Source organism: Megalobrama amblycephala, linkage group LG2 (assembly GCF_018812025.1).
Source record: "Megalobrama amblycephala isolate DHTTF-2021 linkage group LG2, ASM1881202v1, whole genome shotgun sequence".
NCBI lineage: Eukaryota > Metazoa > Chordata > Actinopteri > Cypriniformes > Xenocyprididae > Megalobrama > Megalobrama amblycephala.
In genome coordinates, this window is record NC_063045.1 from 46611009 (window position 1) to 46638703 (window position 27695).

General features: G+C 36.4%; 1 protein-coding gene across 2 annotated transcripts; it reads left to right on the forward strand.

The window, feature by feature from the left end:
* Window positions 1–5349: 5349 nt before the first annotated feature.
* On the forward strand, window positions 5350–27176 carry ehd1b (EH-domain containing 1b). Of its 2 annotated transcripts, XM_048179570.1 has the most exons (6): window positions 5358–5473; window positions 5752–6144; window positions 10569–10666; window positions 23274–23686; window positions 25159–25323; window positions 25728–27176. In XM_048179570.1, exons 2-6 carry the CDS (start codon window positions 5918–5920, stop codon window positions 26247–26249), a joined length of 1425 nt encoding a protein of 474 aa, XP_048035527.1. In that variant the 5' UTR covers window positions 5358–5473; window positions 5752–5917; the 3' UTR covers window positions 26250–27176. The 2 variants fall into 2 exon arrangements, with proteins under 2 accessions (XP_048035520.1, XP_048035527.1); XM_048179563.1 differs by having other exon boundaries at window positions 5350–6144.
* The last annotated feature ends 519 nt before the right edge of the window (window positions 27177–27695 follow it).

A 27695-nucleotide genomic window follows, 5' to 3' on the forward strand; every position in this document is an offset into this window, starting at 1 on the left:
CAACAATGACAATAATTAACCCTCTCTCATGAGTATTTTATTATCCTGTTATAAAGCCTTGTTTCATTCTTTGATCAATGTTTAGAGTCCATAGTCTACTTTATCTATTCTAATCATGCAGCATTACCTCATGCTGTGCTATTACCAGTAATTAAGACATTGACCTGCATCACACATTTGCTGATTTATAAATCAAGCCTTAGCAACTCACAGTGGGCGAAAACAGCCATATGTTGCAAAAATAAGACTTGTGATTGGCAACAAACAATGGTCTGATTCTATGTTCAACATTGTAAATAATAAAACTAAAAAATAAAGCTAAACTGTGATGCCCTCTAGTGGTTTATTGTGTTTATAGTAATCTGGCAAGACTTCTGATTTGGATGTCTGTTTGGCCCACAACATTTGTTAGACAATTTTAATAAAATGTGCTGCTTTAAACTGTTTTAAAAATATAAATGTACCTAAAATGTTACAAAATAAGGTCCTGAGGTAGCCTGTGTGTAAGTCCATAGGAGTCCAGGATGTTGGATTGAGGGGCAGGGCCAAAAAGATGTTAAATATTGACGAGGAGTGTAATTATTAACTAAGCTTCAACTTCAAATCACTTTTAAACTGGCCTCTCTCGGCCTGACATAGCATTGCTGACCGACGCACCCCTCTCACCTGTTGACTCTCTCGTTGCGCTGTAACTATCTTTGCTGGTTTCAAATTTTTGAACAGAGATATTTTTGCTTTGCTCCTGTTAATTCTTTAATCTCCACTTTTATATAACTTTTCTTTAGTTTAAATTCTTTCTTGTTTTTTTTTAATACGTCAAGCTCCAAAAAAACTGGACTCCCACGAGGAAGAACTTTGAAGGTAAGTAGCCTAACTCTTTACTGAAAATAAAGTTGTATGTACCAATGTGAGGAACATGGAACATGTGTAATTTTTAAGATTTTGTATAAATATATGTATGTAAAAAACATTCATCTTTGCCTCGCCTCTGCAATTGCGCTGATTCACGTCTGTTTGCTTGTGAAAGGCTAGATTAATATTCTAATGTAAATATACCTGCATTGTCTAACAAAGTAAAGCTAATACTTTTAAAGTGGTTAAGAAAAGAATGCAAAAGGCTTGCGCTCGGCCCTCAAGCATTTGAAACATTATTTTCCAAGAACAGGGTCTTATAAATCAAAAAGGGTAGTTTCTTTTAAAATATCTTCAATAAATGGTACTGGTGTTCAAATGCAAATAAATGGTAGTTTTAAGTAATAATCACAATCTAATGTCACATCTTTTCTACAAAGTAGATTTGATTAAATACATGTGACTTGCTCCAATATCAAGTACGGCAATTGGGAATTGTGTTAAAAATCAACCACCTTCATGAGTTCATGCCATTGATTTTCTCTCACCCTACACAAATGTTGGATACGGCACAGGGATGAGAAAGAAAATGGTGGATTCACAAGATGATAACGGGAGCAGATAACACAGACTGACTCATGCGATGTGTGCCCCCTTTAATTACTTTATTATGCTGTTTTTCCAAAGGTAGCAAGGTGCAGTGGGAGGTTTACGGCAAGGCAAAGTCTAAAATATGATATAAACTAAGAAACCAAGAGAAAGAACATGATAGAGAACGTGGGATGGGTAACTCATGACTAAAAGGAAGTGATATGCACAAAATTAAGACATAAAGGTATATAAATGATTGAGCGACACACCCTTATTTCTCTCAGACCACACACAAATTCTGCCGAGTACCCTTATGTTGACTGCAGTCATAAAATTGCTGTTATCAAGATCAGTCTTGGCACTTTGGACATGCTGTTGGCCAATAATGGAGTCTATGGCATGTCATAAAGATGAGAAAGAAACAAGAGGTCAAAGTCATGAGCCAACAGAGGAACTCTCACATGTTCTTAATAGCAGTCATTAGCCCTTGTCTGAATCCGGACCTAATTCTGTCTTCTATGCTTTCATTTCAGGTGGAACCACGCTTTCCTCTTCCCTTTTTTTTTTTTTTTTTTTAATAGAAAACTAACCTGTATGGTGAGAAGATTTTTTTTTAATAAGTATAAGTGCCTTCCTTCCGCTGTCCAGAGGGGGCACTCCAAAGATTCGGTGCTGACTGGTTGTAACAGCAACTCCATGTGGAAGGATTGTGTCTTCCAGTGGAGCTGCTGTTGCGTGCAGATAGTCACCTATAGTCACCGATATCTGCCTAATTTCTACATTACTGCTTCTTTTAAGTGAACAAGGAATATAAAGTCCTAATGTTTTTATTCTGATTTAATTTAATACTTAATATTTGACTGCAACTGTACATCTATACTAGCAGAAAGCATGTTTAATCCAGGTCTAGGACACAGGATGATGACCTATGAATTGACAGCCAGTGTTTGCAGTCCAGCTGCCTGTCAGTTCTGTAGGCCACTGTCCTGTTTATCCTACTAAACACACACTGATTTGCACAGATAATGCAGGACACTGTATACATGTTATGTATAAATGTTGGGCTAAATAAATGTAAAACCTTAATGTAATGGTTAATTTTTTTTTGGGGGGGGGGGGCATGTATGTATTTATTTTTGATGTTGCTAACTATTAAAACATGATTTATATTTATTTGATTTATACTGTATTTAATTTCATTTGAACATTAAATTAATTTTAAATCTTTTTGTTTTAAATATTAAATGTATCTTACAGGTTTTCACACTGTTTTCATCATATAGCCTACATATTTCCTATTTTTGTTTGTCACATTTGCATACATTTCATATAAACGTTTTTACACAGTTTTTCAAAATCAGTGTTGTCATGACTTAAATCAATGTTGTTCAAACCAAGAACTATAACAATAAAAAATATTTACAACAATCACATGCTTCCAGTCATGGAACTCTCATGTGCACATCAGCTACCCGCAACCTAGCCTCAGACGTCACACCCACGGACCGCTGGCTGAACGTCTGATGCATATGGCACACTTATCTGGAAACACTTCAGGAGTTTCGAAGTCGTCGTCTGGTTGGTTGAATTATACAGGATGACCGGGAGACGCATGTGTCACGTTCTTTAACGGTCTGCCTGGAAACAAATGCCGTGACGCTAAACCCCTTCATGGAAGAAGAACGCGGTTGTGTTTCAACTAAACGCTGGACTTTAAAAAGTATGTGAAGTTCGTGGCTCCATTGTTGCAGTAAACTTGCACAACGCTCTTGAATTAATAATTTTTAGATGCATGCTAGTCTGTTATTGTACGGACATCGACTTTACATTTTCATGCCCCTAAACATGACGCGGAACAAAACGAACTGTGTCTGGCTGCGTTTCATGTCAGTCAAACGTCCGCTTGGGTGGTCCTTAGCCAATGAAAGCTGCGATAGAGTCCTGACCTTCTGCCGTCAGTCCGAAGGTCTGGCTTCGAGAGACTACCCACAACCTAAGCCAACGCTATCTCATGTGACCAATTCGTATGTATTTTATGAGGTGGCTAATTTGTATGAATTCGTATGACCTCACTCGTATGACTTCATACAATTTGTCTAAACCCCAGTGACGGGTAGGTTTAGGGGCGGCGGGGTTAGGGATAGGTCATTTGTATGAATTCATACGAATTTGGCAACTCGTAAAATACGTACGATTTAGCAAAAAACATTCAAATTTGTATGAATTAGCCAATCTCGTATGAATTGCCATGAGATTGGGTTGCCTAAGCACAAGCTGCACTCTTCACCACAATGGTAACCACAATAACTTGATGAATTTAAGTTCATAAAACAAGACTACAAAAAATCAGTCCAAACGAATTATTTTTTGTTGGAAAAATATAATTCACTTTTATGGAAATGTTTTCCTTAATTTAATTAAGTTCACTCAACATTTAATTTTCTAATAATAGAATCTAAATGTATTAAGTTTGTTCAACAAAAATGTTATTTGTTTAAATGGACTTGTTGTAGTCTTGTTGTATGAACTTAATTGTGTGGAAAAGTTTTCCTTAATTCAATTACGTTTAATGAACAAACCATGTTTTGAGTGAACTAGGGAGCTAATTGATTGTCCTGAACTAGGGAGCTATTTATTGTAAGCTCAAGCTGCAATTTTTGTCATCTGCTACTTTAAATAATCAAGCTGGATTCTGATTGGCTCAAAAAAATCGTTCTGAAAGTGTGTCATTCATCATTATAAGTGTGGTGTGGACTTTCCTTTCTTCTAGAATTAGTGTCAACAGTCCTTAAGTCATGAGCCATTGAAAAGAAAACCTCACTGACAAAATAATATCACAAACAACCTGAATCCAAAGCCAATTTCCTGTAAATGTCAGACTTCTTTCACTTTTATTTGTGTTTTGCCAAGAGTTTTCCCCCCTGAAAGGTCAGGGGAGTCTTAGATTTACACATAGCTCTAAGATTACACAATTAAGCTTTCAGCCAGTGAATTGCATCTAGGTTGAACAAGCATGGCATATAAAAATATTAATTGATTACTGATTTAAAAAAAATAAAATAATAATAATAAATAAATAATGTTGTTGTTTTTAGAAAAGGTTTGTTTGTCTGCATCCCTTTCTGACTCTCGAAGAACATAAAGCTCTGGGGAACTCCATGCAAACCACAGAGAATTCTGAAAGACTTTCATTTTCACTTTGTGATAGTCTGAAATAAAGAAGCCTCTTATGCTTTTCTTTGTTGTTTTACTTTTGTTATTTGTAAGCCCTAAGCAAATGACTTCCAAATAGTCCATACAATTCTTTTCATATCTAAAGTTTCTAATTAAAAGAACATTACAGTGTCTTCACTGGACATAGTGGGTGTTGAGTGTAATTTTCTAGGACCCTCTTATGACAGTGCCAAACCTGGCACAGACCAGCAACTGTCACTGTCTTCCAGGACAAATATAGCAGTCAGTCAGTTACACTGTCAAAAGAAAACCCCCACCCCATCCCGAGAAACAGGAATATCACTGTCCTTCCCAAGTCTGACGTGTGAAGTTCATACTATATTTCTGGCATGAACAGATGGCATTGACTTAACCTGTTAAATTATATTATATTATATTGTGGAATGAGGTAAATAAATTTCTATGCAGTAATTTATGGCCTCTAAATTATTAATTAATTCCTTCGTTCGTTCATTCATTCAAACAATTCAAAGTGGTTTGAATGATAGAATTTTGACAATTCAGCATAGTTGTTACAAGCTGAGGTTGTTAGACATTAATCAATATAAACTTTATTTGTTAGAAAAAAGAACGTCACCTGTGTGTTTCACAAAACCCCAATTATGGGGAGGTGGTAAGGGAGGGGCTTTTATTTTGGAAGTTCCCTTGAGTTCCGGTCCATAGTAATGTATTAAAAATGTAAGGGGGGGGCGCGAGCTTGCACTCGCTCGCTCACGCGCAGAGTGCTCGGGCTGTGGGACTCGAGACTCCAGTGGATATAAAAGAAAACGATCTGCTGAAAGCTCACAACTGTCGAGTAAGCTTGACTAAACTTAAGTCTGCTTTACGAAAAAAGTCAGTTAGCAGTAAATAAATGAATGAATAAAAAGACAACAGTTAACGTTAGTTGAACAGCTGACAGGACCGACCCACCACGCTGGCAGTCCGCTGTATTACCTGACATTGGACCGTTAATTCATCTGAACCGCTGGATTAAACTGCCTAGAAATCAGCAAAGAACTTATATACCACCGTGAAAGTGTTTTTTTTTATTTAAGTAAGAAGTTTATTTTACACATTTTGCAACATGTTCAGCTGGGCGAACAAGGACGGGAAGAAAAAGGACCCCGAACTGTTTCAGACTGTTTCTGACGGGCTGAAGCGACTCTACCGGACCAAATTATTTCCATTAGAAGACACTTACCGCTTCCACGACTTCCACTCTCCGGCTCTGGAAGATGCTGATTTCGATAACAAGCCCATGGTACTTTTAGTGGGCCAGTACTCCACAGGAAAAACCACTTTTATTCGTCATCTCATGGAACAGGATTTCCCCGGGATGCGCATAGGCCCCGAACCGACCACCGATTCATTCATTGCGGTGATGTACGGGGAACAGGAGGGTCTCATCCCGGGTAATGCTTTAGTGGTGGACCCCAAGAAACCCTTCAGAAAACTCAACGCCTTTGGAAACGCCTTTCTGAACAGGTGAGATCTTCATTCATTACAATTTCAAACAGCCTTCTTTTTAAAAATAAACATTCTGAAAAAGTGCAATATTTACATTTAGTCATCTGTCTTTTGCATTTGTTTTTAATCTCAAGTTTTCTTTGCTCAGGATTTCAGCTTTCAGGGTGTTGTTTTCCTCATTTGACAAGAGGTTGTCAAGTTTTGTTTAATATGAACTCAGCGTTACTGTTATGAAATGTAATGATAGGAGCCTTCTGGACTTTAAAAAGGGTGAAGAGGGTGTTCATGTTGTACAAAAAAAAAAAAAAGAATTTCCTGCACTTTTTTTCAGCTTACATCTGCATGCTAAAGTTGCCAGCTGTATTGCAAGGGTGGAGCTTTGAGAGTAGTAAAGCTGAATTCTTAACTGTTTCGCCACCGGTGTTTTATATCATTGATAAAAGATTTGATTATATTACATGCTTTTTCCTGTTTTTTACCACTTTAATACAGTAATTTATATGTTGTGTTGTTTAACACACACTTTAGCAGCCTACAGCAAATCACGTTCTTTGGCCTGCAAACATGTATGTCTGTCAGTTTATGAAGACTATGATTTGCTTTATTGTAATCCTCACAAACCTTTATTACTTTTAAATGTAGTTGTCACACCCAGAAAATTTCTCTTTAGGCTTTTGAACCTGACATTTAAGTTTTAACTGAACTAAACCTTCCCCTTTTCATTGTTTCAATAATGACTGAAGATATTAATACTCATTTTGCATGCATAAAACTTGCTAAACTTGCTTGTTAGTCTTTGGTTCCCCCTTCGGAAAGAACATCAGCTGACAATGGTTTTGACAGCTGCAGAGGCCTTTAAGGGTCTTTTTAACAAGCTCTAGGGGAATGGGGCCCTCCATAAGGAATGACATGAAAAAAATGAGTTGGCGTTCGTAATTATGTATCAATTCAATTCGCAGTTGTCTTTTCAACATGTTACATATGTCCACTGTGCATTTCAGGCTTAGCAGGCTGATTTAGCTTAAGCAGAGATGGGTGTGTCTTCTCTCAAGGAGATAGACAGATATGAGTTGTAGATAGATATGAGGACTTAACCACAACCCCATGCTGGTCAATGCTCGACTTAGAGGGATCATATTATGCACAGATCATATTTACACCCCAACAGGCCTGGGCTGGCAGAATGCGTTTTATCTTATGAAAATGTCCTTTTAAAAGAAAATCTTGGAATGCTTTCAGTTTGTGCAATGAGTAGGTTGAGTCTGTCATGAATGGGAGGAGAATAGTTAAAGATTTTATCCCTCCTCCCTCCATGAACTGTCCTTGGCTGTGTGTTGTTTTAAGGTCAAATCAGGGTTTCTTGAGAAGCTGTTTTCTCAATGTAGCTATTGATTAGATCGTTTCCCGAAGGTGCTGCCCTACCTGTTAAATGCATAATTTTGGTGTTTTGGCAGTCCAAGCTTGTTTGTGTGACTTTTTTTTTTTTATAGGTTAACAAGAGGTTAAAAAGCACTGACTCAGCTAAGTCACTCCACAGATAATCTGAGGAACTGACTCCACAATTTCAGAGTGTTCATGTCAAAAGTGTTCCCCGTTTGCAAATATCTGACCCCAACTTCCTTTATATTATGCTGTTAATTGCTTATCAAGCATATTGAATTTTCCCTCCCAGTATTTTGCACTCTGACCTTGTCGGAGAGGTTCAAAGGTAGCTTAAAGGTCACAGGCGAGGTATTAACGGTGTGTGTGTGCCTTGTGACCACCACTGCTGTAGATTTTTAGTACATATTAACCTTGTTCCAGTAGTTCAGTTAAACTCCGCCTTTGTGCTGTTGTCCCCACTGTCCCTATTACTCATGTGTAACTTGAGTATGCACTTTCTCCTCTTGTGCAGCTGCATTCATCATTTTCCCCAGGCTCTGGCCTGTATTGAACAGTAGCTGATTGCAGATTCTCACTACTGTAGTGATTGTCAACACTTTTTCCAAGAGCTAAATACAAATATCTAAGCCTTGATGGCGTTTTAACCTCTACTAGGCTCAAGATTAATTTAGTTATTGCTGTAGTTGGTGGTGCTCTGCGGTGTTATGCATTGCAACATGCTCAGTTACTGCTGTATATCTTGCTAAACTGGTCTGCTGATATGTATCTCTGTGTAGCCATTTTGATTCATGTGTTTGTGTGCTTGGTATCTGAATTTTTTGCACACAAAGGAGTCACTGAATAAAAAAAAAAGCAATAAAATGATTTTTTTAGTGGCGTATTTGGGATGTTAAAAAGTCCTGGAAAACAGTGTGTAACCACCATAGAGATTGAGGGGGACAAGTCTTCCCCCCAATAATTAGAAATGGCCAAATTGTCCCCCTAATATTTAACATTTTTGATGCTGCTCTGCTGTACTCCATTATGCATAGCTCTGTTTGTTGTTAGGATGACAAAAAAAGTTTTAAAAGTTACATTTTAGGCTGGTGTGCCTCAGCGGTCTAATAGTGCTCATCACTGTCAGAATGAGTGAGCTGGCCAATGAAATCAAAGAAGGCAGGGCTTACTGTTCACAGAAGATGAGTGCGAATTCAAATGCGACATTTGTTTTCGCAGTGAAAGAGTATGTGGCAATAGTAGCTAAAAACATTTAATATTTGATGATTATTTTATGATTGAAATATTCAGCGACCAACTGTAATATCCAGTGATGCAAACTACTCAACATTTTTATTTTTTGCTATTAATTTGAGATATGATTCAATGATAATGATGAATGTGATGAGAAATGTTTTGCGTTTTTGACATATTAGACATACAAATGAGTGAATATATTTTTTTAAAAATTATTTATTTGCAAAAGTTTAAACTGATTACTTAATCATTAATTTAAATTTTTACTTTATTTCTTTTTTGTTATTCCATTTCTCTTATTCCCTTTTAATCTTTTAATTATTTAATTAATTGTAATAAAATTATTGAATTATTATTATATTATAAAATTATATGAAATTATCATTATTGAAGCTCTGACCTCTTAGGCAGAGCGCAGCAGCTCATTTGCATTTAAAGGGCACACGCTGAAATGGCGCGTTTTTGCTCAAACCCAAAAAGTGGCAATTTTAACATGCTATAAATATTATCTGTGGGGTACTTTTAGCTAAAACTTCCTATACACACTCTGGGGACATCAGAGAGTTATTTTACATCTTGTAAAATGGGCGTAATAGGTCCCCTTTAATGTTTCATCAATGCTGTTTCCTGTGATAGAAGAGGAAATTAGTATTGTGGTAGACACAACCATTCAAAACAGTTAGGGGTCGGTTAAGATTTTAAAAAAAAAACGTTTTTGAAAGTTCCTTATGCTCATCAAGGCTGCATTTATTTGATCAAAAAACAGTAAAATTTTTAAATGTTACTATAATATGTGATGTCATTTATTCCTGTGATGGTTTTTAGCAGCCAGTCTTCACTTTAGTGTCACATTTTTTTTTAGAAATCATTCTAATATGCTGATTTGGTGTTCAAGAAACATTTATTATTATTATCAATGTTGAAAACAGTTCACACCAAGAACTGCTTAAGAAGTGATGCTTAATATTTATGGAAACAATTTTTCAAGAAAGTTTTATTTGAAATAGAAATCATTATAAATGCATCCTTGCTAAATACGTGTTATAAGTTCTTTAAAAGCAAAATCTTACTGACCCCAATCTTTTGAATGGTAGTATATGAAGTTGCATCAAGCAGGAAATGGATTTTAACTTCTGCAGGATGTTTGCAGAACCTCTGAAGCTTGACTTCAAAAACAGGCTAGTAGTATTTAGATGTTATCGGTTAACTCCAATCTGTTCGATTCTTGAAAATAAACATATATTTCAGATTTCTGGATATATGGAAGGAAGCATGTCTCTGTTCTGGCACTGCATACTAGGATTTACACTCGAAAACATTAGCCAAAATGACACAAACGGTCTTTGTCAACTGGGAGCAAGTCCAGTAATGTGTGGAATGTATGCAGAAAGGAAATATGGGATGCGATTGGCAGGAGTGAAAGTAGCAGCATGTAGAGAATAAGTGATGGCACTCTTTCTGGAAAAATAAAGGGGTGGGAATGAGTAAAATACATATGAGGGAACACAGTGGTTGGGGGTTTGAGGTTGAAGATTGTTTTTGTATGACTAAAATGTGCTGGTCTGTTAGAGACATGGAAATGAAAGCATACGGGTTGGCAGATAAATGAAGAACGCACAGAAAGATAAGCTATGAGCATTTAGTAATGGAAAAGCTGAGGTAAGATTTGGAATGATAAGATTTGGCGAGAGCGAAGGAGAAGGGAATTCCTTCCAATCAATCATGTTGCACTAAAAACATTACTGCAAGATCACTAGGCCCAATGGTGAAATGTCTGATTGTTTCAAGTGTCTGTCCTTTTTTAATGTTTGATCCTCTTCTCTCAGGTTTATATGTGCCCAGATGCCAAATCCAGTGCTGGACAGCATCAGCATCATAGACACTCCTGGAATTCTGTCTGGAGAGAAACAGCGGATTAGTAGAGGTAAGTGGGTTTTTTTTTTTGGTTTTTTTTGTTTTTTTAATTTCCTCTTTCTATAATTGTCGTCACTTCTTTTACCATCTCCTGAGTTTCCTTCCCGGAGTTACCACAACTTCATACTCTTTGTCCTATTAATACAAGTGCCATTTGCATAGACAGCTGTGAGTAACACTTGTCCCAAGGAAAGGAGGTTAATTTGGCTAGCTTCTGCATTATGTGAGTGTTAAGAGGGAAGTATTTTTAGTTCTCCTGTTTACATTAGAGCAAAACAAACCCACTCTTCTTCCAAAGGTTTTTTTTTCCTGTAGGAAGGAAGGGAAGTTGAAAACCTAATTATTCTATAGTGACAATGTGGACCAGTGGTTCTCAACCTGCAGCCCGTCACGAATGGAAATGCGGCCCATGATATGCCGACCACGTTTAAAAAAGTAAATGTTTGTTTTTAAAATAAATTAAAATGGATTAAATGAATATAAGTTTGAACTATAATGTTTTTTGTCATATAAAATCATTTTGGTGATCATATAGGCCTATTATTTTCAGACATGCGCAGCATGCGTTATTTTTTGTAAATTTAGGGATCAAAAACTAATTCCTTATAGTATTTTTTTGATTTAGCAGAGTGTGACAGAAATAAAATACTGTATGTGCCACCAGAAAACACAGCCTCTTCTGTGTGTGCAACATCTAGGTATAATAATAATATCTGCTAAATCCATTAAATCCATTAAATCTGATTGGTTTTCATTGGTGACGTCATATGTAAGAGATATGCGGCCCATGAGACTTGCACTTGGACCATAGTGCGGCCCACTGGGAAAAAAAGTTGAGAACCACTGATCCATTCCCATCGAACACTATGAGTTGGCAAGAACAATGGATTTTCTGAACCCTCACTGAAAACAAAAAATATGCAAAAATGTCTAAAATGTTCAGTTAGCCCTTAGGCAGTGTATTTGATGGTTAATTGCCCTTAGGTAGCACAGGAGAGTAAGGTTCAGGATTTGTTTTCTTTTTCTGCTTCCCTAGATGTATAATTGACTAGTCTGGACTTGTTACAGGCCCAGAAATTACAATGGAGCATGTTGGTATGTTGTTTATTCAAGAAAACTCTAAGAGAGCATTGTAAATGGAGGTAACCGGTGTCACGCTGAGGACTCTTCCTGTGCTTGTCTATCTGCCTTGGTGCGTGTGCGTCCTCTCCTTGCCTTTCCCTGAAGACCATGTAAATGTGATCAGAGGGTGAGTGGCATCTATAGATAACAGTCTGACAAAGAGGGGCGACAGCTCAGGCCAGGAAACAGACATTACCGCAGATCAGAGAGGGCGTGGTAAAGACATAAAAATGAGCGGGCTGTGTGAGTGATTCCATGTCCAAAGATTCAGTTATATGTTATTGAGCATGTTATATTATGGTGTATGTGAGTGTATAGATTACATCTGCACACTTTGTTTGCTATCTTTCTTGAAGTGACTTTCCTGCTGTTGGCACCAGACAAACAAGAGCACACTCACAAAAAATTGGATATGTTTCATAGTAATACCTAGAAATAAATAAAAACGTATACCTAGAGGCTAGGGATCTGCCTGAAGCTGAATACCAAAAGCAGAATTTCTGAATTATTTGGAAAGACACAGATAATGAATACCACATTCTATAGAACCCCTAAAGGGACATGATGATGAAAGCCTTTAGGGCAGTGGTCTCAAACTCAATTCCTGGAGGGTCACAGCTCTGCACAGTTTAGCTCCAACTAGTTTCAACTCACACCTGCTTGGAAGTTTCTAGTAATCTTGATTAGCTGGATCATGGGCCTCATGTATAAAACTTTCCATAGATTTCATCTTAAAAGTGTGTGTACACATAAAAGCCAGATTTTCTGTATGCACAAAAGAATTATAAAACCATGCGTATGCCAGAAACTGCGCAAAATTATTTTTATAAAACTCAGTCAGCGGAAGATTTTGCGTACATGAATCTCCACCCCGTCTCCTCCCCGAAATAGCCATATATGGAGCTTACAACGAATAGTTTTACTATGCATTATGTCATCTGCATATCATTACCATTTCATATTCATATTCCCATCCACGTCACACCATTTTTAATGGTACAAGACATTAGGAAATTATGACTAGAAATGCCATCACATTACATTGCATTGCTAAAAATCATTCACTATCCTTGTCTTTAGAAAAAAATAAATCAAACTTGTATAAAATACTAAATGTTTTCAGTGAAGATGAGATTCATTCTTTTCCACTGGCCAAATAGTATTTTTAATTATTTTTAACAAATCAAAGGTAAACATAGCCTATATTTTAAGCTATTTATATATTTTTAATTGAAACTGAGAGGCAGACTTCTTTTTGCATGGTAAATTATTGTATGACAGTAGCGCGCCACTGATGAAACATTTAAAAAATAAAACATGCATATCTTACCGTTTCCTTCAAAATCTATCTTTCAAATACAATGGCATTTTTCATGTCCGTAAGTAAATAATAGGGCTGGGACAATAAATCGATGCATCACTCGATAAGATTTTCCGTTCTAGGCTAGTTTTTAACCATACACTCAAATGCTCATGAATAAGAGCGCTGAAGTGCAGTCGGCTGAGTCTGGAAATGTACTTTCATCTCAGAATGCTTTTATGACGCGAGATTAATGAAAACAGCCCTCTGCAAACACCCTTGTGATTCGCTTCAACCTTTTCGAACTTTATGAATGATTATTTTATAGAAGATTCAAATGGTGTGTGTAAGGAATTGGAAGCAAGCAGAGTATGGCTGTTTCTAAAGCACGCAGTGACATCTGCTGTTAAAAACTAAGCTCAGAATTGATTTGAGAGAGAATTGCGATGCATTCAGAAAATTTCGGAATTGATCCAGAGCAGTGTTGGGGGTAACGCATTACAAGTAACTTGAGTTACGTAATCAGATTACTTTTTCAAGTAACTAGTAAAGTAACGCATTACTTTTTCAATTTACAACAAAATATCTAAGTTACTTTTTCAAATAAGTAACGCAAGTTACTTTTTCACATTTATTGACTGACAGCTCTCCTGTCCCCATGCTGAGAGAAATAAAGTGCAGAGGGTGTTGTGTGCGCTGTGTGAACGTGGGTTATTGTTGTTTTAGACTAAATGTGAACATGCATTTACTCATCACACTTGCACGAAAACATTCAGTATTCCTCAAAATGAATAAAAACAGTGAAATGCAATCTCAGAATTTTTGCAAACCTGTAATAATTAACTATATTAAATTACACAAATATACTTTATGTATTTAATCTCAATTATTAACCAATGTCTTTGCTGCTGATCTTCAATATACCTAATTCAACCATACTAATAAGCAAAAAATACTTTAGATTAGAAAGGTTTGTTTGAGCTGCGCCCTCTACTGTACAGGTGTAAATATGCTTTTCCTTCAGCTTGAGGCTTATTCATTTCACTTTTGGTGTGAAAGGGCCTTTTTGCCAAAAATAGAACTTTTTTGTTGTTATTAAAAAACAAGCAAGCCCAGCCCCAGTGAGAAAAAGTAACGCAAAAGTAATGTAACGCATTACTTTTCATAAAAAGTAACGAAGTAACGCAATTAGTTACTTTTTTAGGGAGTAACGCAATATTGTAATGCATTACTTTTAAAAGTAACTTTCCCCAACACTGATCCAGAGTCATTTCTCAATTTGCAATGCATCGATTTATTGTCCCAGCACTAATAAATAATACTGAAATAACACTGTTTTGGACATGTAGCATCAAATTTTCTTTTCATGATTCTGCAAAGAAATTTTCTTTCCATGGTACATGATTGTGATAGTCATTTACTACCCTGTTATGCATCACTGTACAATGGTAGAGAGACACGTTTTTGAATAAGGGAGTGATCTGGTGAAGGTATACATATTGGATAGTAGGGGTGTAACGATACGCTCAGTTCACGATACGGTACATATCCCGATACGGCATGAACAAATTTCAATAATTTTCCTTGTTGTACATACAAGATCACATTTCAAGGTTTAATAAAAACCTTCTGTAGCCTATTCAAATTAGAAGCTGAATAGGTCTGTCTGTCACTGAAAAAAAAATGTTAAAATTAACATGAACTTAGAATTAAGAATCCTAAGAGACCGTTCACATATCGCTTCTAAAAACGCGTGGAAGGCGCGGCCGCACCGCTTCTCCTTTCCAAAGCGCTTGCGCTCCCGTGGCGTCGGTCGTTGCTATGCAACCATGAACCGCGCTCGCCAAGAGGATCAGGAAGTTTCAGCAAAGGATAAATTGATTTCTAGCCCTTGCATTAGCTTTTCTACTAGATATAAAAACACCTTGTACAGCTATGATCAGCTGTTCGGCTGAGATTTTGATATTTTGTTACGGAAAGGCCATAGCTGATCGGTTGGTTCTTGTTACATGACCTGCGGTGCGCTTGCGGCATTCTGAAAAGTTGAGAATTTTTCATCTCGATGCGTCTGGAAAACGCACCGCATGCGCGTCACGACCGCGTTGCTTCCATTGTGAGCGCGCCTGCCGCGCGGCTACATTTGAAATAACTGACTTGCACGCGGAAAAGACGCAATATGTGAACGACCCCACAGAACTTCTTAAAGCAAAGCATCGTAAGCGTCTTTTGCTTTTCTGTGAGCACAGCTGTTGCTGTGGCACTGCGGTGAAAGAAAGCCATAACTTTTCTCACGCGACCAAGCAATAGACTGACGCGAGAAACGTTTAAACCTGCTTGCAAGATTCGATGTGTGCGCAAAACACTTACTGAACTAGAGAACTGATTGAGACACACCCTTAATATGCGGTGACAACACGGCTTCTATCACTGCTACTTCCATGTTGCAGAGTAGGTTACGTCGGCAGCTCAAACAATAAGATTAGACTTCCGTCATATCGTAAAAGTATCGCCATCACTCTACGATGCATATCATAACATTTTTGCATCGCGAAATATCGTACTGCGATATATCGTTACACCCCTATTGGATAGGGTTATAGGAGAATTACCTGTAAGCTCCATGAGAGAGTGCAGACATGAGTGGATGACATTAGCCAGGTGTTCAGGAACACTCTTGCATTCCATACTGTACAGCTTTATCTCATATGTTATTTAGGTTTACTCTCAAATGGGCCGCACCCTATGGTCTCTGATAAGCAGAGCTTGGCAGTGCCTGGGCGGGTGTGAAAACATCATTAGTGTATGTCAAAAGTATTTCCAGGCTGATACATGGCTGTATAAGCTTGTGTGAGATCATAGTATGTGAGATGCAGCCCATGTGCTGTACACTGAACTTATGCCAGTGATTTTCACACACGGTTTTAGTCACGAGGGCTCATTAAAAAGAGTAAGAGAGGTAACAGCTCTCCATCAGGGGCCAGGGTTACTCTCTCTTTGCTGCCCTTTGCCCTCTTCCTCGCTTTAGGCAGAATGAGAGCCATAAAGATTGATATAGATATGTTGAAGGCGTGGCAGCTGAGAGAATTCAGACTCAAGACACGGTGAAGGATCACATGATAGTCACCACAAAGATTCTATTGTATTAGATTGCCATGAAATGAGGAGATCAAATGGTTGAGATGTCCATTAGTACTTAATATGTGAAACTAAATCTTTGGAACATTTTTTTTTTCAAATGAAATTAATAATCATTGAAATTGTTTGTCTTTGTGATAAATACATTTACTACAGTAGCACGCGTGCGATACAGTTTTGCATGTGTGTGAGACAGAGCTGCTTGTTTGTGTGTGAGGTAAATCTAGGACTGAACGATTAACTAAAATTAAATAATTTGCTTTGTGTGATTATGAAATTTTTAAAGTTTTAACTATAAGTATATGCGCAGTACTGAGATTTTCTCTAAAGAAATTTGAAGTAAACATGAGAATCCATATGTTTTCTCCAGTGTAGAGAAGTATAGCCTACAGGAGTTTTTTTTTTTTTTTCTTTCAGATTGATGCATAAGATTTCTTGACAAAAATTAAGAAATTACCATCACCGATTTTTATCCTATTAATTTAATATTTATTAATAAAACTTAAGACCTTTCTAATGATTTATAGGAAAATGAAGTGATATTTTCAAGTGCTCAACCAAAACAGATGGATGTTGTTTAGATTGTGATAAGTGAAATTGGGCCATGTAAACAAAATTGACTTAATGTTAAGCAAGAGATGTTATGTTCCAGCAGTCTGCCATTTTTGGCAAATAAAGAAAATGTTTGTCTTGTTAATGTTTGTATTTGGTGTGCCTTGTATGGAACCTTTGTCAGTCACATGCCTGTTTAAGTGATGAACTGCCCTACTTGTGATTGATTTCAGAGATGGTAGCAGACTTGTGCTATAATTGTGTGGCCTGTGCTACAAAACTTTCAACCTCTTCTGTAGCACCAGTGTTATGTGCAAAAAAAATTAACATACAGCACTGAAACAGTAATTTAATCAATCAATTTTAGTACAAATGTTGTTTCACAGGATATCTTAACTTGTTCTATACTAAATAGTTGACAGTCTGGTTAAAGAATTCATGAAAGTTACGACTGAACTATAGAAATGTTAAAAAAAGTACTAGACAGGCATAACTTGATGCCTAGATCATGTATTCATTAGGGATGCTCTGAATGATTGGCCGCAGATCGGTATCGGCCAATAATCACATTCTATGACTTGATCAATAGTCACTAAATTTGGCCGAACTCATGAACCGATCCCTATTTGATGATGTAAAACACGTGATGACGTCATACTTTAGTGCCGCAGTCACCTGTCACGTTCTAAAGAAATATCATGTGGAGGAACATTGGCTAAAGGATTTAATACAACAAACCTCATTCGCTGCCTCTGTCATCTGCTCTCAGTGTCTGAGATGGGGCTCAGGCAGCTCCCACAAACACACACACAGCAGACAGCGACAGGGAAACTGAGCATGTGTGATTACCTGCGTCTGTCCTTCTTCAGGTCATCATATATCCAAGAAAAAATCAGTTAGCCATCAGTTGTCAAAAGATGAAAGCGATATCTTTGTCATAGTATCCTTTTAATATTTAAGGGGATTTCCCATGATTCAATGCATTGAATCAGTGCCATTGATCTCTATGAAGTGAAACATCTGCTTCAGCATTATCCAGGTGATGCGTTGTTTGTCGATTGAGCTTTGTAAAGTGGCGATCGAAGTTAAAATAATTTCAACACATCGTTTCATTTATGAATGCAACAGCGTTTTTTTTTTTTTTAAATGCTCACTCATAGAGACAGTCCCTTGGTGTAACAATGTAACTACACTGACTGACAACCTGCAATTATCTTTTAAAGTCTTGTAGGCTCTTTAATAAGGCAAAGTATCCTAATATGGATAGTGTTTTGTATAAGCTCTGTTTTTAAAGGCCTATTAAAATGTTCATTGTAAAATGAATATTTATTGTGCTTATTTATATTATGTAAATAATATAACCAAGGCAACATCTGGGGTATTACTTTATCTAAAAAAAGTCAACAGTAACAGTCAACAGAGAGCTTACATATCACTTATATAAAGCTTGAATGATCTGGATCGGAATCGGTATCAGCCATATATATATATATTTATATATATAACAAGTTTTTCTTTATCCCTAAAAGCTATTCACAGAGCTTGTGATGCATATGGAAATTCTGTTTCTTCACAAGATGCGTTTATTTAAAGATTCCGGCTCTATTGTGTTCAAAGCTTCCTCTTTACTGATGTTACAGTAATTGAATGCCATCGCAGGGAAATGTAAGGAAAGCCCTGCTAGTGTCATTATCTAAACATGGAAAATGTTAGTATTTGGCTCTCATTTTAAGTAGATAGGAAAAAAAGCATCAAATTGGCAACAAAACAGACAATAGTTCATAGGGAAAGTGCTGGTCATTGACTGGTCATGGATCGTAATGTGGCGTGTAGCCAGTTATAGCGCACTGAGGTCAAGTGGATGTCATGTGTGAATACCCTAACTACCTAACAGCAATAAGTTTGGGAGGAAATCTGGGCCTCTCTGAGAATAATGGGATGATCAGTTATGTAACTGATCTGAAAAACATGGATATTCAGGTAGGAATGACAACTATTTGGACATCTAGCCACAGTCATACTGTTCTTTGGAAGTGGATGAGCGTGCTTGCTATTTTAATTCAGTCCATTTCTCTCTCTGTATTTAATTTTCTACATTTTTCTTATCTCCTCCCACTTCATTCTTCACAGCAATGTGGTCTCCATATTGTGTTTCTGGACTCCTGCTCTGACTTTATAGAACAATAGATCAGGACTGCTTATAATAGTTTTAATAATATGGCATGTTTTAAGCTGCAACCTTAAACCCTAAAAATCTCCTGCTTATCCATAGACCTTGTGAGGTCAGTTAATATTCTTCTGAAGTCTGCTGACTTCACATCCGTTCCCCCTTCCCCCGGACCGCAGTTAGACTTTACAAGCAGTTAACAACAAGGCACTTCAAAATGAATGCTCATATATATACTTTAAGTCAGTTTGCTTCATACTGGGCTATTCCCAAACCACTATTCCCAACCAAATGTTTTTCTCCCCTGATTTTCAGATCCTGTTATATTTTGACAAGAGATGGTTTTGATATTAGAAATAACAAATTTGTGTCATTTTTTTTACATTTTTTTTTATCACTTTCATTTGATTGTGGAAAACAGCATTCTTATGCATATAAGATTAAAATGTATATTTTGACTTATTGATATAAATTTTAAATTTAGGTATCGTAGGGATCGTAAACTGGCTGGCGTTCCACAGGGCTCTATTCTAGTACCTCTCCTATTTACTGTACACAGTGCCTGCATTAATTCTTCAATGCTGAGTAGGCTTGGCTGGGTGTCAAGTTTCATCACTGATAGCATCCCATAATGCTTTACTCAATATACTTACTTATTACAGCAGTATTACAGTTTGTTTTTTTGTTTTTTTTTCTTATCTGAAATCACATCTGTTGAGACTGATTAACAACTTGTCAGTGGGCTTGATTTTGTGGCTGTGTAGGGCAACTTAAACATTATGTCTTTTATCACAATTCCATATGCTGCCATCTTCTGTGTAAAGGATGCCTTTTATTATAAAGAATCCATAAATTATAAATTCTAATGACTTATTTCCAGCTTAGATAAACTAATCCCCTGAGAAAGTGGTATTGTTTACATAGATCATTACAACAGATTTCTCCATTCTTCCTCTCCCTGTGCTTTCCAGGAATTTGTGGAGGTGCCACATTTACTTGTGCTGGTACTGGAAAAGCATAATTTCCTTCAAAGCACAGATGAAAGCTCAACTTTTCCAGGCCCCCTCCCATATTTCTCACATTTATGCTGCTGGTATGAAATAATAGAGTTAGAGCATACTTTATTGTCCTGTTCAGGAAATAGACAATAACTACATCTTGCTATTTAAAATATCAATAGATACAGGTAAAAATTATTTTTTTGTAATGGTTGCTCTTACAAAGTGGAACTCTATAACATTTCCCTGATGGCAGACCATAATAGCATATTACTATGAAATAAAGTATGTTTAATTCAGTTTTCAAAGACAGAAAAAACAAAGAATGGCATGTAACATGGTTAATCAGTGGGTTCAAAGACTTTTCATCTGTCAAATACAGGTCATCTACTGGATCAGGATTGTGGAAAAAATGCTAAGATCAGTTATCACAAAGACATGTGTTGGGTTAATCGTTAACCGATATTATGGCACCACCAGTGCACCAGTCCTATCAAGTCTGGAGTCCGTACTGTCAAATGTATGATAGGTATTACAAAGACAGACTTTTGAGGGCTATTTTTACTATTATTTAAATTTGAGATGAAATTAGAAAATGTCCATGTCAGTTGTAAGAAAATGGGCATGGTTAAAAATAAGCAGACAAAAGCAACATAGCCACAATTCTAAACATTTTATAGTTTGTAGCTATTCATCTGGTCTAAATCAGCAATCCAGTCGACAACTGTTAAGCAACATTCACAACTGTTTCACAAACAGCTGCTGCTTAATATGTTATGAGCAAACCTTTTTGCAGAGATGCTGCAGGACAAGTGCTTCCATTACTAAACACTAAAACCTCTCAGTTATTTATTAACATTAGCATTAGGTATTATATAGTTTCTAGGGTCTTAAGGTACAAATACCAGGGGTTAACCTTTACTGAGATCTTGATAAATGACGTCTATACATGCTTCAATATCTCATATTAGGTTTGTGTAATTTTTTTTTTTTTTTTTTTTTTTTTTTATTCAAGTAGAGAGATTGTGGATCAATGTCTGGATTAGACCTTAGCAGGGTGGAGACAATACTAAAGATTAGCCTTTGTTCTAAATGACAGCCATCTATACTGAGCCAAATTTCTTCTTTTTTCCCCCTCTTTATGGACATTTAGTCCAAACTTTAGACCAGCATGAACCAAATGTCTATTTATGGTGGTTGGATCTTTGTGTTGATTGTAAACTTTAAGTCCCAGCCCTGTATTCACTGTACATAATATGCACACAACCAGCATCTTTGTAGGTAGCTGGTGTAATTTGTTTCCAAACAGTTATATTTAGTTATCTGCATAGTTTCCTCCTGCATGGACGGTCATTCATTTAGTCATTCATCCGTGCATTTGTTGTTCATTCATTAATTTGCTCTTGTTTTGTTTATTCTTGAATTGAATTAATTGTTTAATGATGCAATTGTATGTTTGTAACTGTAACTGCTTCAGCAAGAGAAGAATAAAATTGTCTTGATATTTGCAATGTTGTAATTTAATTTTCTTTTATTAAGTGGAGCTTTTGTGTGCCCACTTGTGCAGATTTTAGTGCAGGAACAAACACAATTACTATGGCATTCTTATGTAAACAAGGATATCCCATAGTTTAAGTTTACACAAGGATATGTTTTTGGAAAGTATTAGAAGGAAAGCAAACAAAGAATTGGAAAAACCATATCATTACAGGAAAACAGAGAAAAATTCCATCCATATGAGCTACCTCTGCTGTCACAATCTTTACCAGCCATATTAATGTGTATATGTATACACATCCAGCTTATCAGTGTCTGCTCTAAATGTAGACAAAAGAAACTCCAGGAGAAAATGGATCCTATTCAGAAAGAATGCTGATTTAAATGCATAAAGAAGCAGTTAATAAGCCGCCTTCTATTGCTAAAATACCCACACAGTAAATTCACAACTGCTGGGAAAAAGAATAAGAGATTTTTGATCACATTATTACCAAATTACTGCCTTTTTGGTACATACACAAAATAAATTAAGGTCTTAACAGTTTTTTTGCACAGTGCATTTGCTTTTTTATTATTGGCATTGCATTTTATTCAATTAAATGCAATTATGTTGTTAAGTGATTCAAGGATAGATATTTATATATAGTAATATGTTGTGTTATAGCATTGTATATTATAATGGGCTGTTTCATTAGTATTGCAATGTATATTGTGATGGATAACAGTCAATAAAGCAGAGCAGTGAATCCATGAAGTCACGCCCATGTTGCATTCAGATCCAGATTTCACATCCTGCTGACGTTGACACAACTGGGACTGGGACATAGTCTTTCCTGTCTTTTACACACTCTCTACACAATCCAAACATAAATTGGTAACTTCTGTCTCCGTAAGCAAGAGAGTTGGGCCGGAAATTCTGGCTTTAGCATGTGTATTATGGCATATAGAGAAATTTATGAAGATTAAACCTTTGCCCTCAAGATCTCATAAGTAGCTTTTTGGAAAGAGACCCGAATTTGCGTAGTCTAGCAATATTTATGCTGGCCCTTGCTGAAAAGTGTGCATGCAGCTTGTGCCTTTTTACTTATTGAAGACTTCAAAATACCTAAGAGAAAATGTCTACATTTTTTGTGGAGTACACAGATTTTTCCCATGGCCACACATTCTTTTCATATCCCAGCATCTTAAATTTAGTTTTGATACATCGTCATCTCCTTGGCTACTGTCAAAATATTTTACTCTAGATTTCCATTGTTCCCTGTGATCCTTTTAACCATGCAAGATGGGAGAGGAAGGAGTTTCTGTGGGACAATTTTTCTCAGACTTTTTCCTGTTTGCTATGCAGCGTGAGTGGATGTGATGTCAGTTCGCTGTAGTGGACCAGACGTCTGTTCATCTGATTTTTTTGTTTTTCTTTTCTTCTTCTGAAGTTAAAGGGCAGTTGTACTCCACCCTCATGAGCCAATAGCTGTGTCATGCAAGAGGGTTGGATAAAAGGAGATGAGTTCTGTTACATAAAGACTTACCTTTTGACAGCAAAACTCACACATTTTGTATTGCGTGAGTTTAATGGATTTCTGCTTGTTTGCGTTTAGTTGGTGTTGAGTGATATGGGCAAGATCAGGAAGTTCTAGGGTCAAATATCTGCTGACTGATGTACTGCCCTTTAAATGGATGGGAAAGAGAAGTGTTGGGTTGTGCTTTATCAAAGAGGCTCACATACACAGACAAGATCCCTTTGCATTAAATAAACTGAATGACTACTTATTAAGTTGATTAACTGGTAATTTAGTGTTAAAAAGCCTTGTCTTGTGTTAAAAATGTCATGTCCACATCTCTGTTTCAGGTTATGACTTTGCTGCTGTGCTCGAATGGTTTGCTGAACGTGTGGACCGCATCATTCTTCTCTTTGACGCACACAAGTTGGACATCTCAGACGAGTTCTCCGAGGTGATCCGAGCTCTGAAAAACCATGAGGACAAGATGCGGGTGGTGCTCAACAAAGCAGATCAGATCGGGACCCAGCAGCTCATGAGGGTCTATGGCGCCCTCATGTGGTCGCTCGGTAAAATCGTCAACACCCCAGAGGTCATCCGAGTCTACATTGGTTCTTTTTGGGCTCAGCCTCTCCTGGTTCCAGATAACAGGAAACTGTTTGAGGCAGAGGAACAAGACCTTTTCCGTGACATCCAGGGACTACCACGTAATGCAGCACTGCGCAAGCTGAACGACCTTATCAAACGGGCACGTCTAGCTAAAGTAAGAAAGTAAACCTTTTGTAGTTACTTAAAATGTAGCGATGTCTTCTTGATACACTTGAAATGTAAAGTACTTTGAATGTGTTTAGTTAGATTAGTAACCTGGTGTGTGCTGCCCTCATGTGATCACTTTATAAATTGTCATCACCCCAGACATGATCCAAGTTTATTGGATCCTCTTCCTGCTCACTGTCTTCCTTTATATGTGTAACAATTTTTTTGAAAGGGGTCCTATTATGCTTTTTTCTATATATTTAACTTTCTTTAGTGTGTAATGTTGCTGTTTGAGCATGAAAAGGTCTGCAAAGTTACAAAGCACCAAATTTACTCCAAAGGGAGTTATTCTCTATATCAGTAAGCACTGTTTCTGAACTCCCTGAAACATCTCTATTGTAGTCATGAGTTTTATTCTGGGCACATACACGTCACAATATTCCTTATTTAAATAATTCCGGCCGTGACATTTTCTGAAACAAGCTGGAAGCGGTTGACCAACCAATCGAGGCGACTAATCAGAGCACATTTCGCTTTTCGGAAAGAGGAGCTTCATAGTGACAGGAACTAAACAGAGTGATACAGACAGACTGGGAAGTGAGGTGCTGCAATAATGTAAAATATGTGAAAAATGTGTTTTTTAAACATTCAAGCATGAAAACCTATTCTAGTAAAGCCCCAAAAAAATCTAAATCAAGACTTTGAAAAAGAGCATAATAGGTCCCCTTTAATGTTTTTCATAGTCTCTTATGCTCACTGCATTTGATCAAAAATAAAAAACATTATTATTGTGAAATAATATTATAATTTAAAAGAGCAGTTTATTTATTTTTTTATTAATGTAATTTATTCCTGTGAAGGCAAAGCTGAATTTTCAGTAGCCATTACTCCAGTCTTCAGTGTCACATGTATGTGCTGATTTGGTATCAATGTTGAAAACGGTTTTTGCTATTTTTGTGGAAAGCGTGATCCATTACCATTCAAGGACACATGAAAGTGATCAAAAGTGACATTAAAGACATTTATAAAGTTACATAATATTTAAATTTTAAATAAATGTTCTTTTGAATTTTCTGTTTATCAAAGCATCCTGAAAAAAATTATCAGTTTTCACAAAAATATTAAGCAGCACAGCTGTTTCATTGATGATATTTGTTTTTCTTGAGCCCCATATTCAGCATATTAGAATGATTTCTGAAGGGTCATGTGACACTGAAGACTAGAATAATGGCTGCTGAAAATTGCTATCAATTACATTTCAACATTTTAATATATCACAATATTACTACTTTTACTGTATTTGATCAAATAAATGCAGCATTGTTATGTATGTATATATTGATGATTATCATACATTTTCTTATGTCATTCAATCTCTCAAATTGCTCATATATTGCTCATTTATAAATTACTCAAATATCAATATAACACAGATTTATTTTAAAAATTATATGTTATTTCAATGATTTTTTTGTCTAGGTTCATGCCTACATCATCAGTGCTTTGAAGAAAGAAATGCCAAATGTTTTTGGGAAAGAGAATAAGAAAAAGGAGCTCATCGCTAACCTGGGTGAAATCTATGCAAAAATTGAAAAAGAACATCAGATCTCCCCTGGTGATTTCCCTAAACTCAGTAAAATGCAGGTATGGAAATGGTCCCATCTGTCCCAAAAATGTTTTTTAATATAATTTATTAAAAGTACTTATTAATCATTATATTAAAAATGTGTGTGTATGTATGTATGTATGTATGTATGTATGTATGTATGTATATATATATATATATATATATATATATATATATATATATATATATATATATATATATATATATATATATATATATATATATATATATATATATATATATATATATATTTTTTTTTTTTTTTTTTTTTTTAGCCAAACATTTTAAGAGTAATCAAAGTTGTTTTGTAACAATTTACCCCCTTGTTTTATGAAATGTTTTGTTTTAGTTACTAGATCCAAAGTTCCAAAAATATTATCACACCCTTTTTTTTTGACATCTTTGTTGTCCTTATCATTAGGAAGTCCTTGCTGGTCAGGACTTCACTAAGTTTCAGGGATTGAAGCCCAAGTTGCTGGAAGCAGTAGAGGACATGCTGGCCAACGACATTGCCAAACTCATGACCCTCGTTCGGCAGGAGGAGGCTGCCATGCCCAGCCAGGCTGTCCACGGTGGTGCCTTTGAGGGCACCATGAATGGACCCTTCGGGCATGGCTATGGAGAGGGTGCTAGTGAAGGCATCGATGAGCTGGAGTGGATAGTGGCGAGAGACAAGCCAACTTACGACGAGATCTTCTACACCCTGTCACCTGTCAACGGGAAGGTCTCTGGTGCCATGGCCAAGAAGGAGATGGTCAAATCCAAACTGCCCAACAACGTTCTAGGAAAAATCTGGAAGCTCGCTGATGTGGATAAGGATGGGTACCTGGATGACGAGGAGTTCGCCCTAGCTAACCACCTCATTAAGGTTAAACTGGAAGGTCATGAGTTACCTGCTGATCTTCCTGATCACCTTGTGCCTCCTTCTAAACGAGGACTGTAAACAATTTGGGAAAATAAATGTTATCTTTGAGCCAAACTTTGTAGAGGTTATAGATATGGGTGGAAGGGTGGTCTAGAAATATGAAAATATATAAACAGAATTTATGATATAATTATACAGTATGCATTAACTGCAGAAAAAAGAGCCAACATAGCTTTTAACTTACCCATCACTACAGTTTGTCATTCTCACTATTTTTACCTTCTTTGTTCTTGATAGACCGGTAGCTAGCAACCTAATCAAAACTTTCAAAATATGAATAAATTAGATGGCATCCTGTTATCGTATTTCTCAAATGCTAGATGTAGCTAAATTCTGTTTAAGCATGTACAATGTTATGCTGGCAGGGAGATAAGTCCATTGTGACCAAAATATAGGCTAATATTAGAAATTTCTTAGAGGTATTTACTTGTTCCATATCTTTACACTGATGCTGCTTCATAAAGTCATGCAAGGAGAAATGGTTCTTCTTCATTCTTACACTCCATTAACTTTGCTGATGGTTTCAGATTATTCAGCTTTATCCAGATCTGGGCCACACCTTCAGTTAAACAATGTTGTAGTTCACAGTTTGTCCAATTTTGGTTTTACCATTTGAACTGGCAAATGTAACCATTTTTTTTTTATCTATAAAACACAAAATAAAAAACAGTGCTGCATTTTTGTATTGTATGTTAACTGATTTTGCATTGTCAATTGTAATGGTTCAAAACAGAGTGTGTATGACAAGACATTCAGCAGACTTGAGACTCCAACTGTATCTGTGTCAGTGATATAAGTAGCACCATTCACATTGGTCTTTATCGGTTCTTGGGTGCCTCACCCTGCTTCAATATCCAAAGCTTTATATACTATAAATACTGTTCATATGTACATTTTTTTTTTTTGGTCTAGTTTGCAATAATAAAAAATAAAAAACTACCACAAGCCTGCCTTTTTTTCTCTTATTTTTCTATATATAGTATTTGAGGAAGTTTTTAATAGCTTATTTTTAAATAAATAAAAGTCCTCATAAAATTACTGTAAATTGAGATAAATTCTAAAACTATGAGTAGTGTCTGTCCTGAATACTGGTACATTATGTCTTCATATCCTCATGTGGTTATATACTGAGTGTGTGCCCCGATTAAAAGCTAAACTGGGGCTGTGCCAGATCTAGGCCTATGAAAGAGGGAACTAATGTTTTTAACTGAAAAATATCAAAATAGTATCACATCATATTGAGTTATGCCGTTTATGTGAATGTGCATTTTAGTTTTTTTATTTCATAGTTTTATAATGTTACCATTTCTGTATACATTTCAGCAGCAAACCAAATTGGGCAAAGTAGCACCAGCGTAATCAAAGTTGTTTTTGCAATCAAATGTTTATTGAAAGAAAAAGAACAACAACATATTACAAAGCATTTCAAAATCACAACAAAACAGTCAAAAGAAAATGTGTAAA

What these genes read in the sequence shown, in the direction of transcription:
- ehd1b (XM_048179563.1), top strand. Translation starts at nt 5,744, where the DNA reads ATGTTCAGCTGGGCGAACAAGGACGGGAAGAAAAAGGACCCCGAACTG. An exon ending in GAAACAGCGGATTAGTAGAG is followed by an intron (nt 10,667 to 23,273) that starts GTAAGTGGGTTT and finishes TCTCTGTTTCAG; the next exon opens with GTTATGACTTTGCTGCTGTG. An exon ending in AACGGGCACGTCTAGCTAAA is followed by an intron (nt 23,687 to 25,158) that starts GTAAGAAAGTAA and finishes TTTTTTGTCTAG; the next exon opens with GTTCATGCCTACATCATCAG.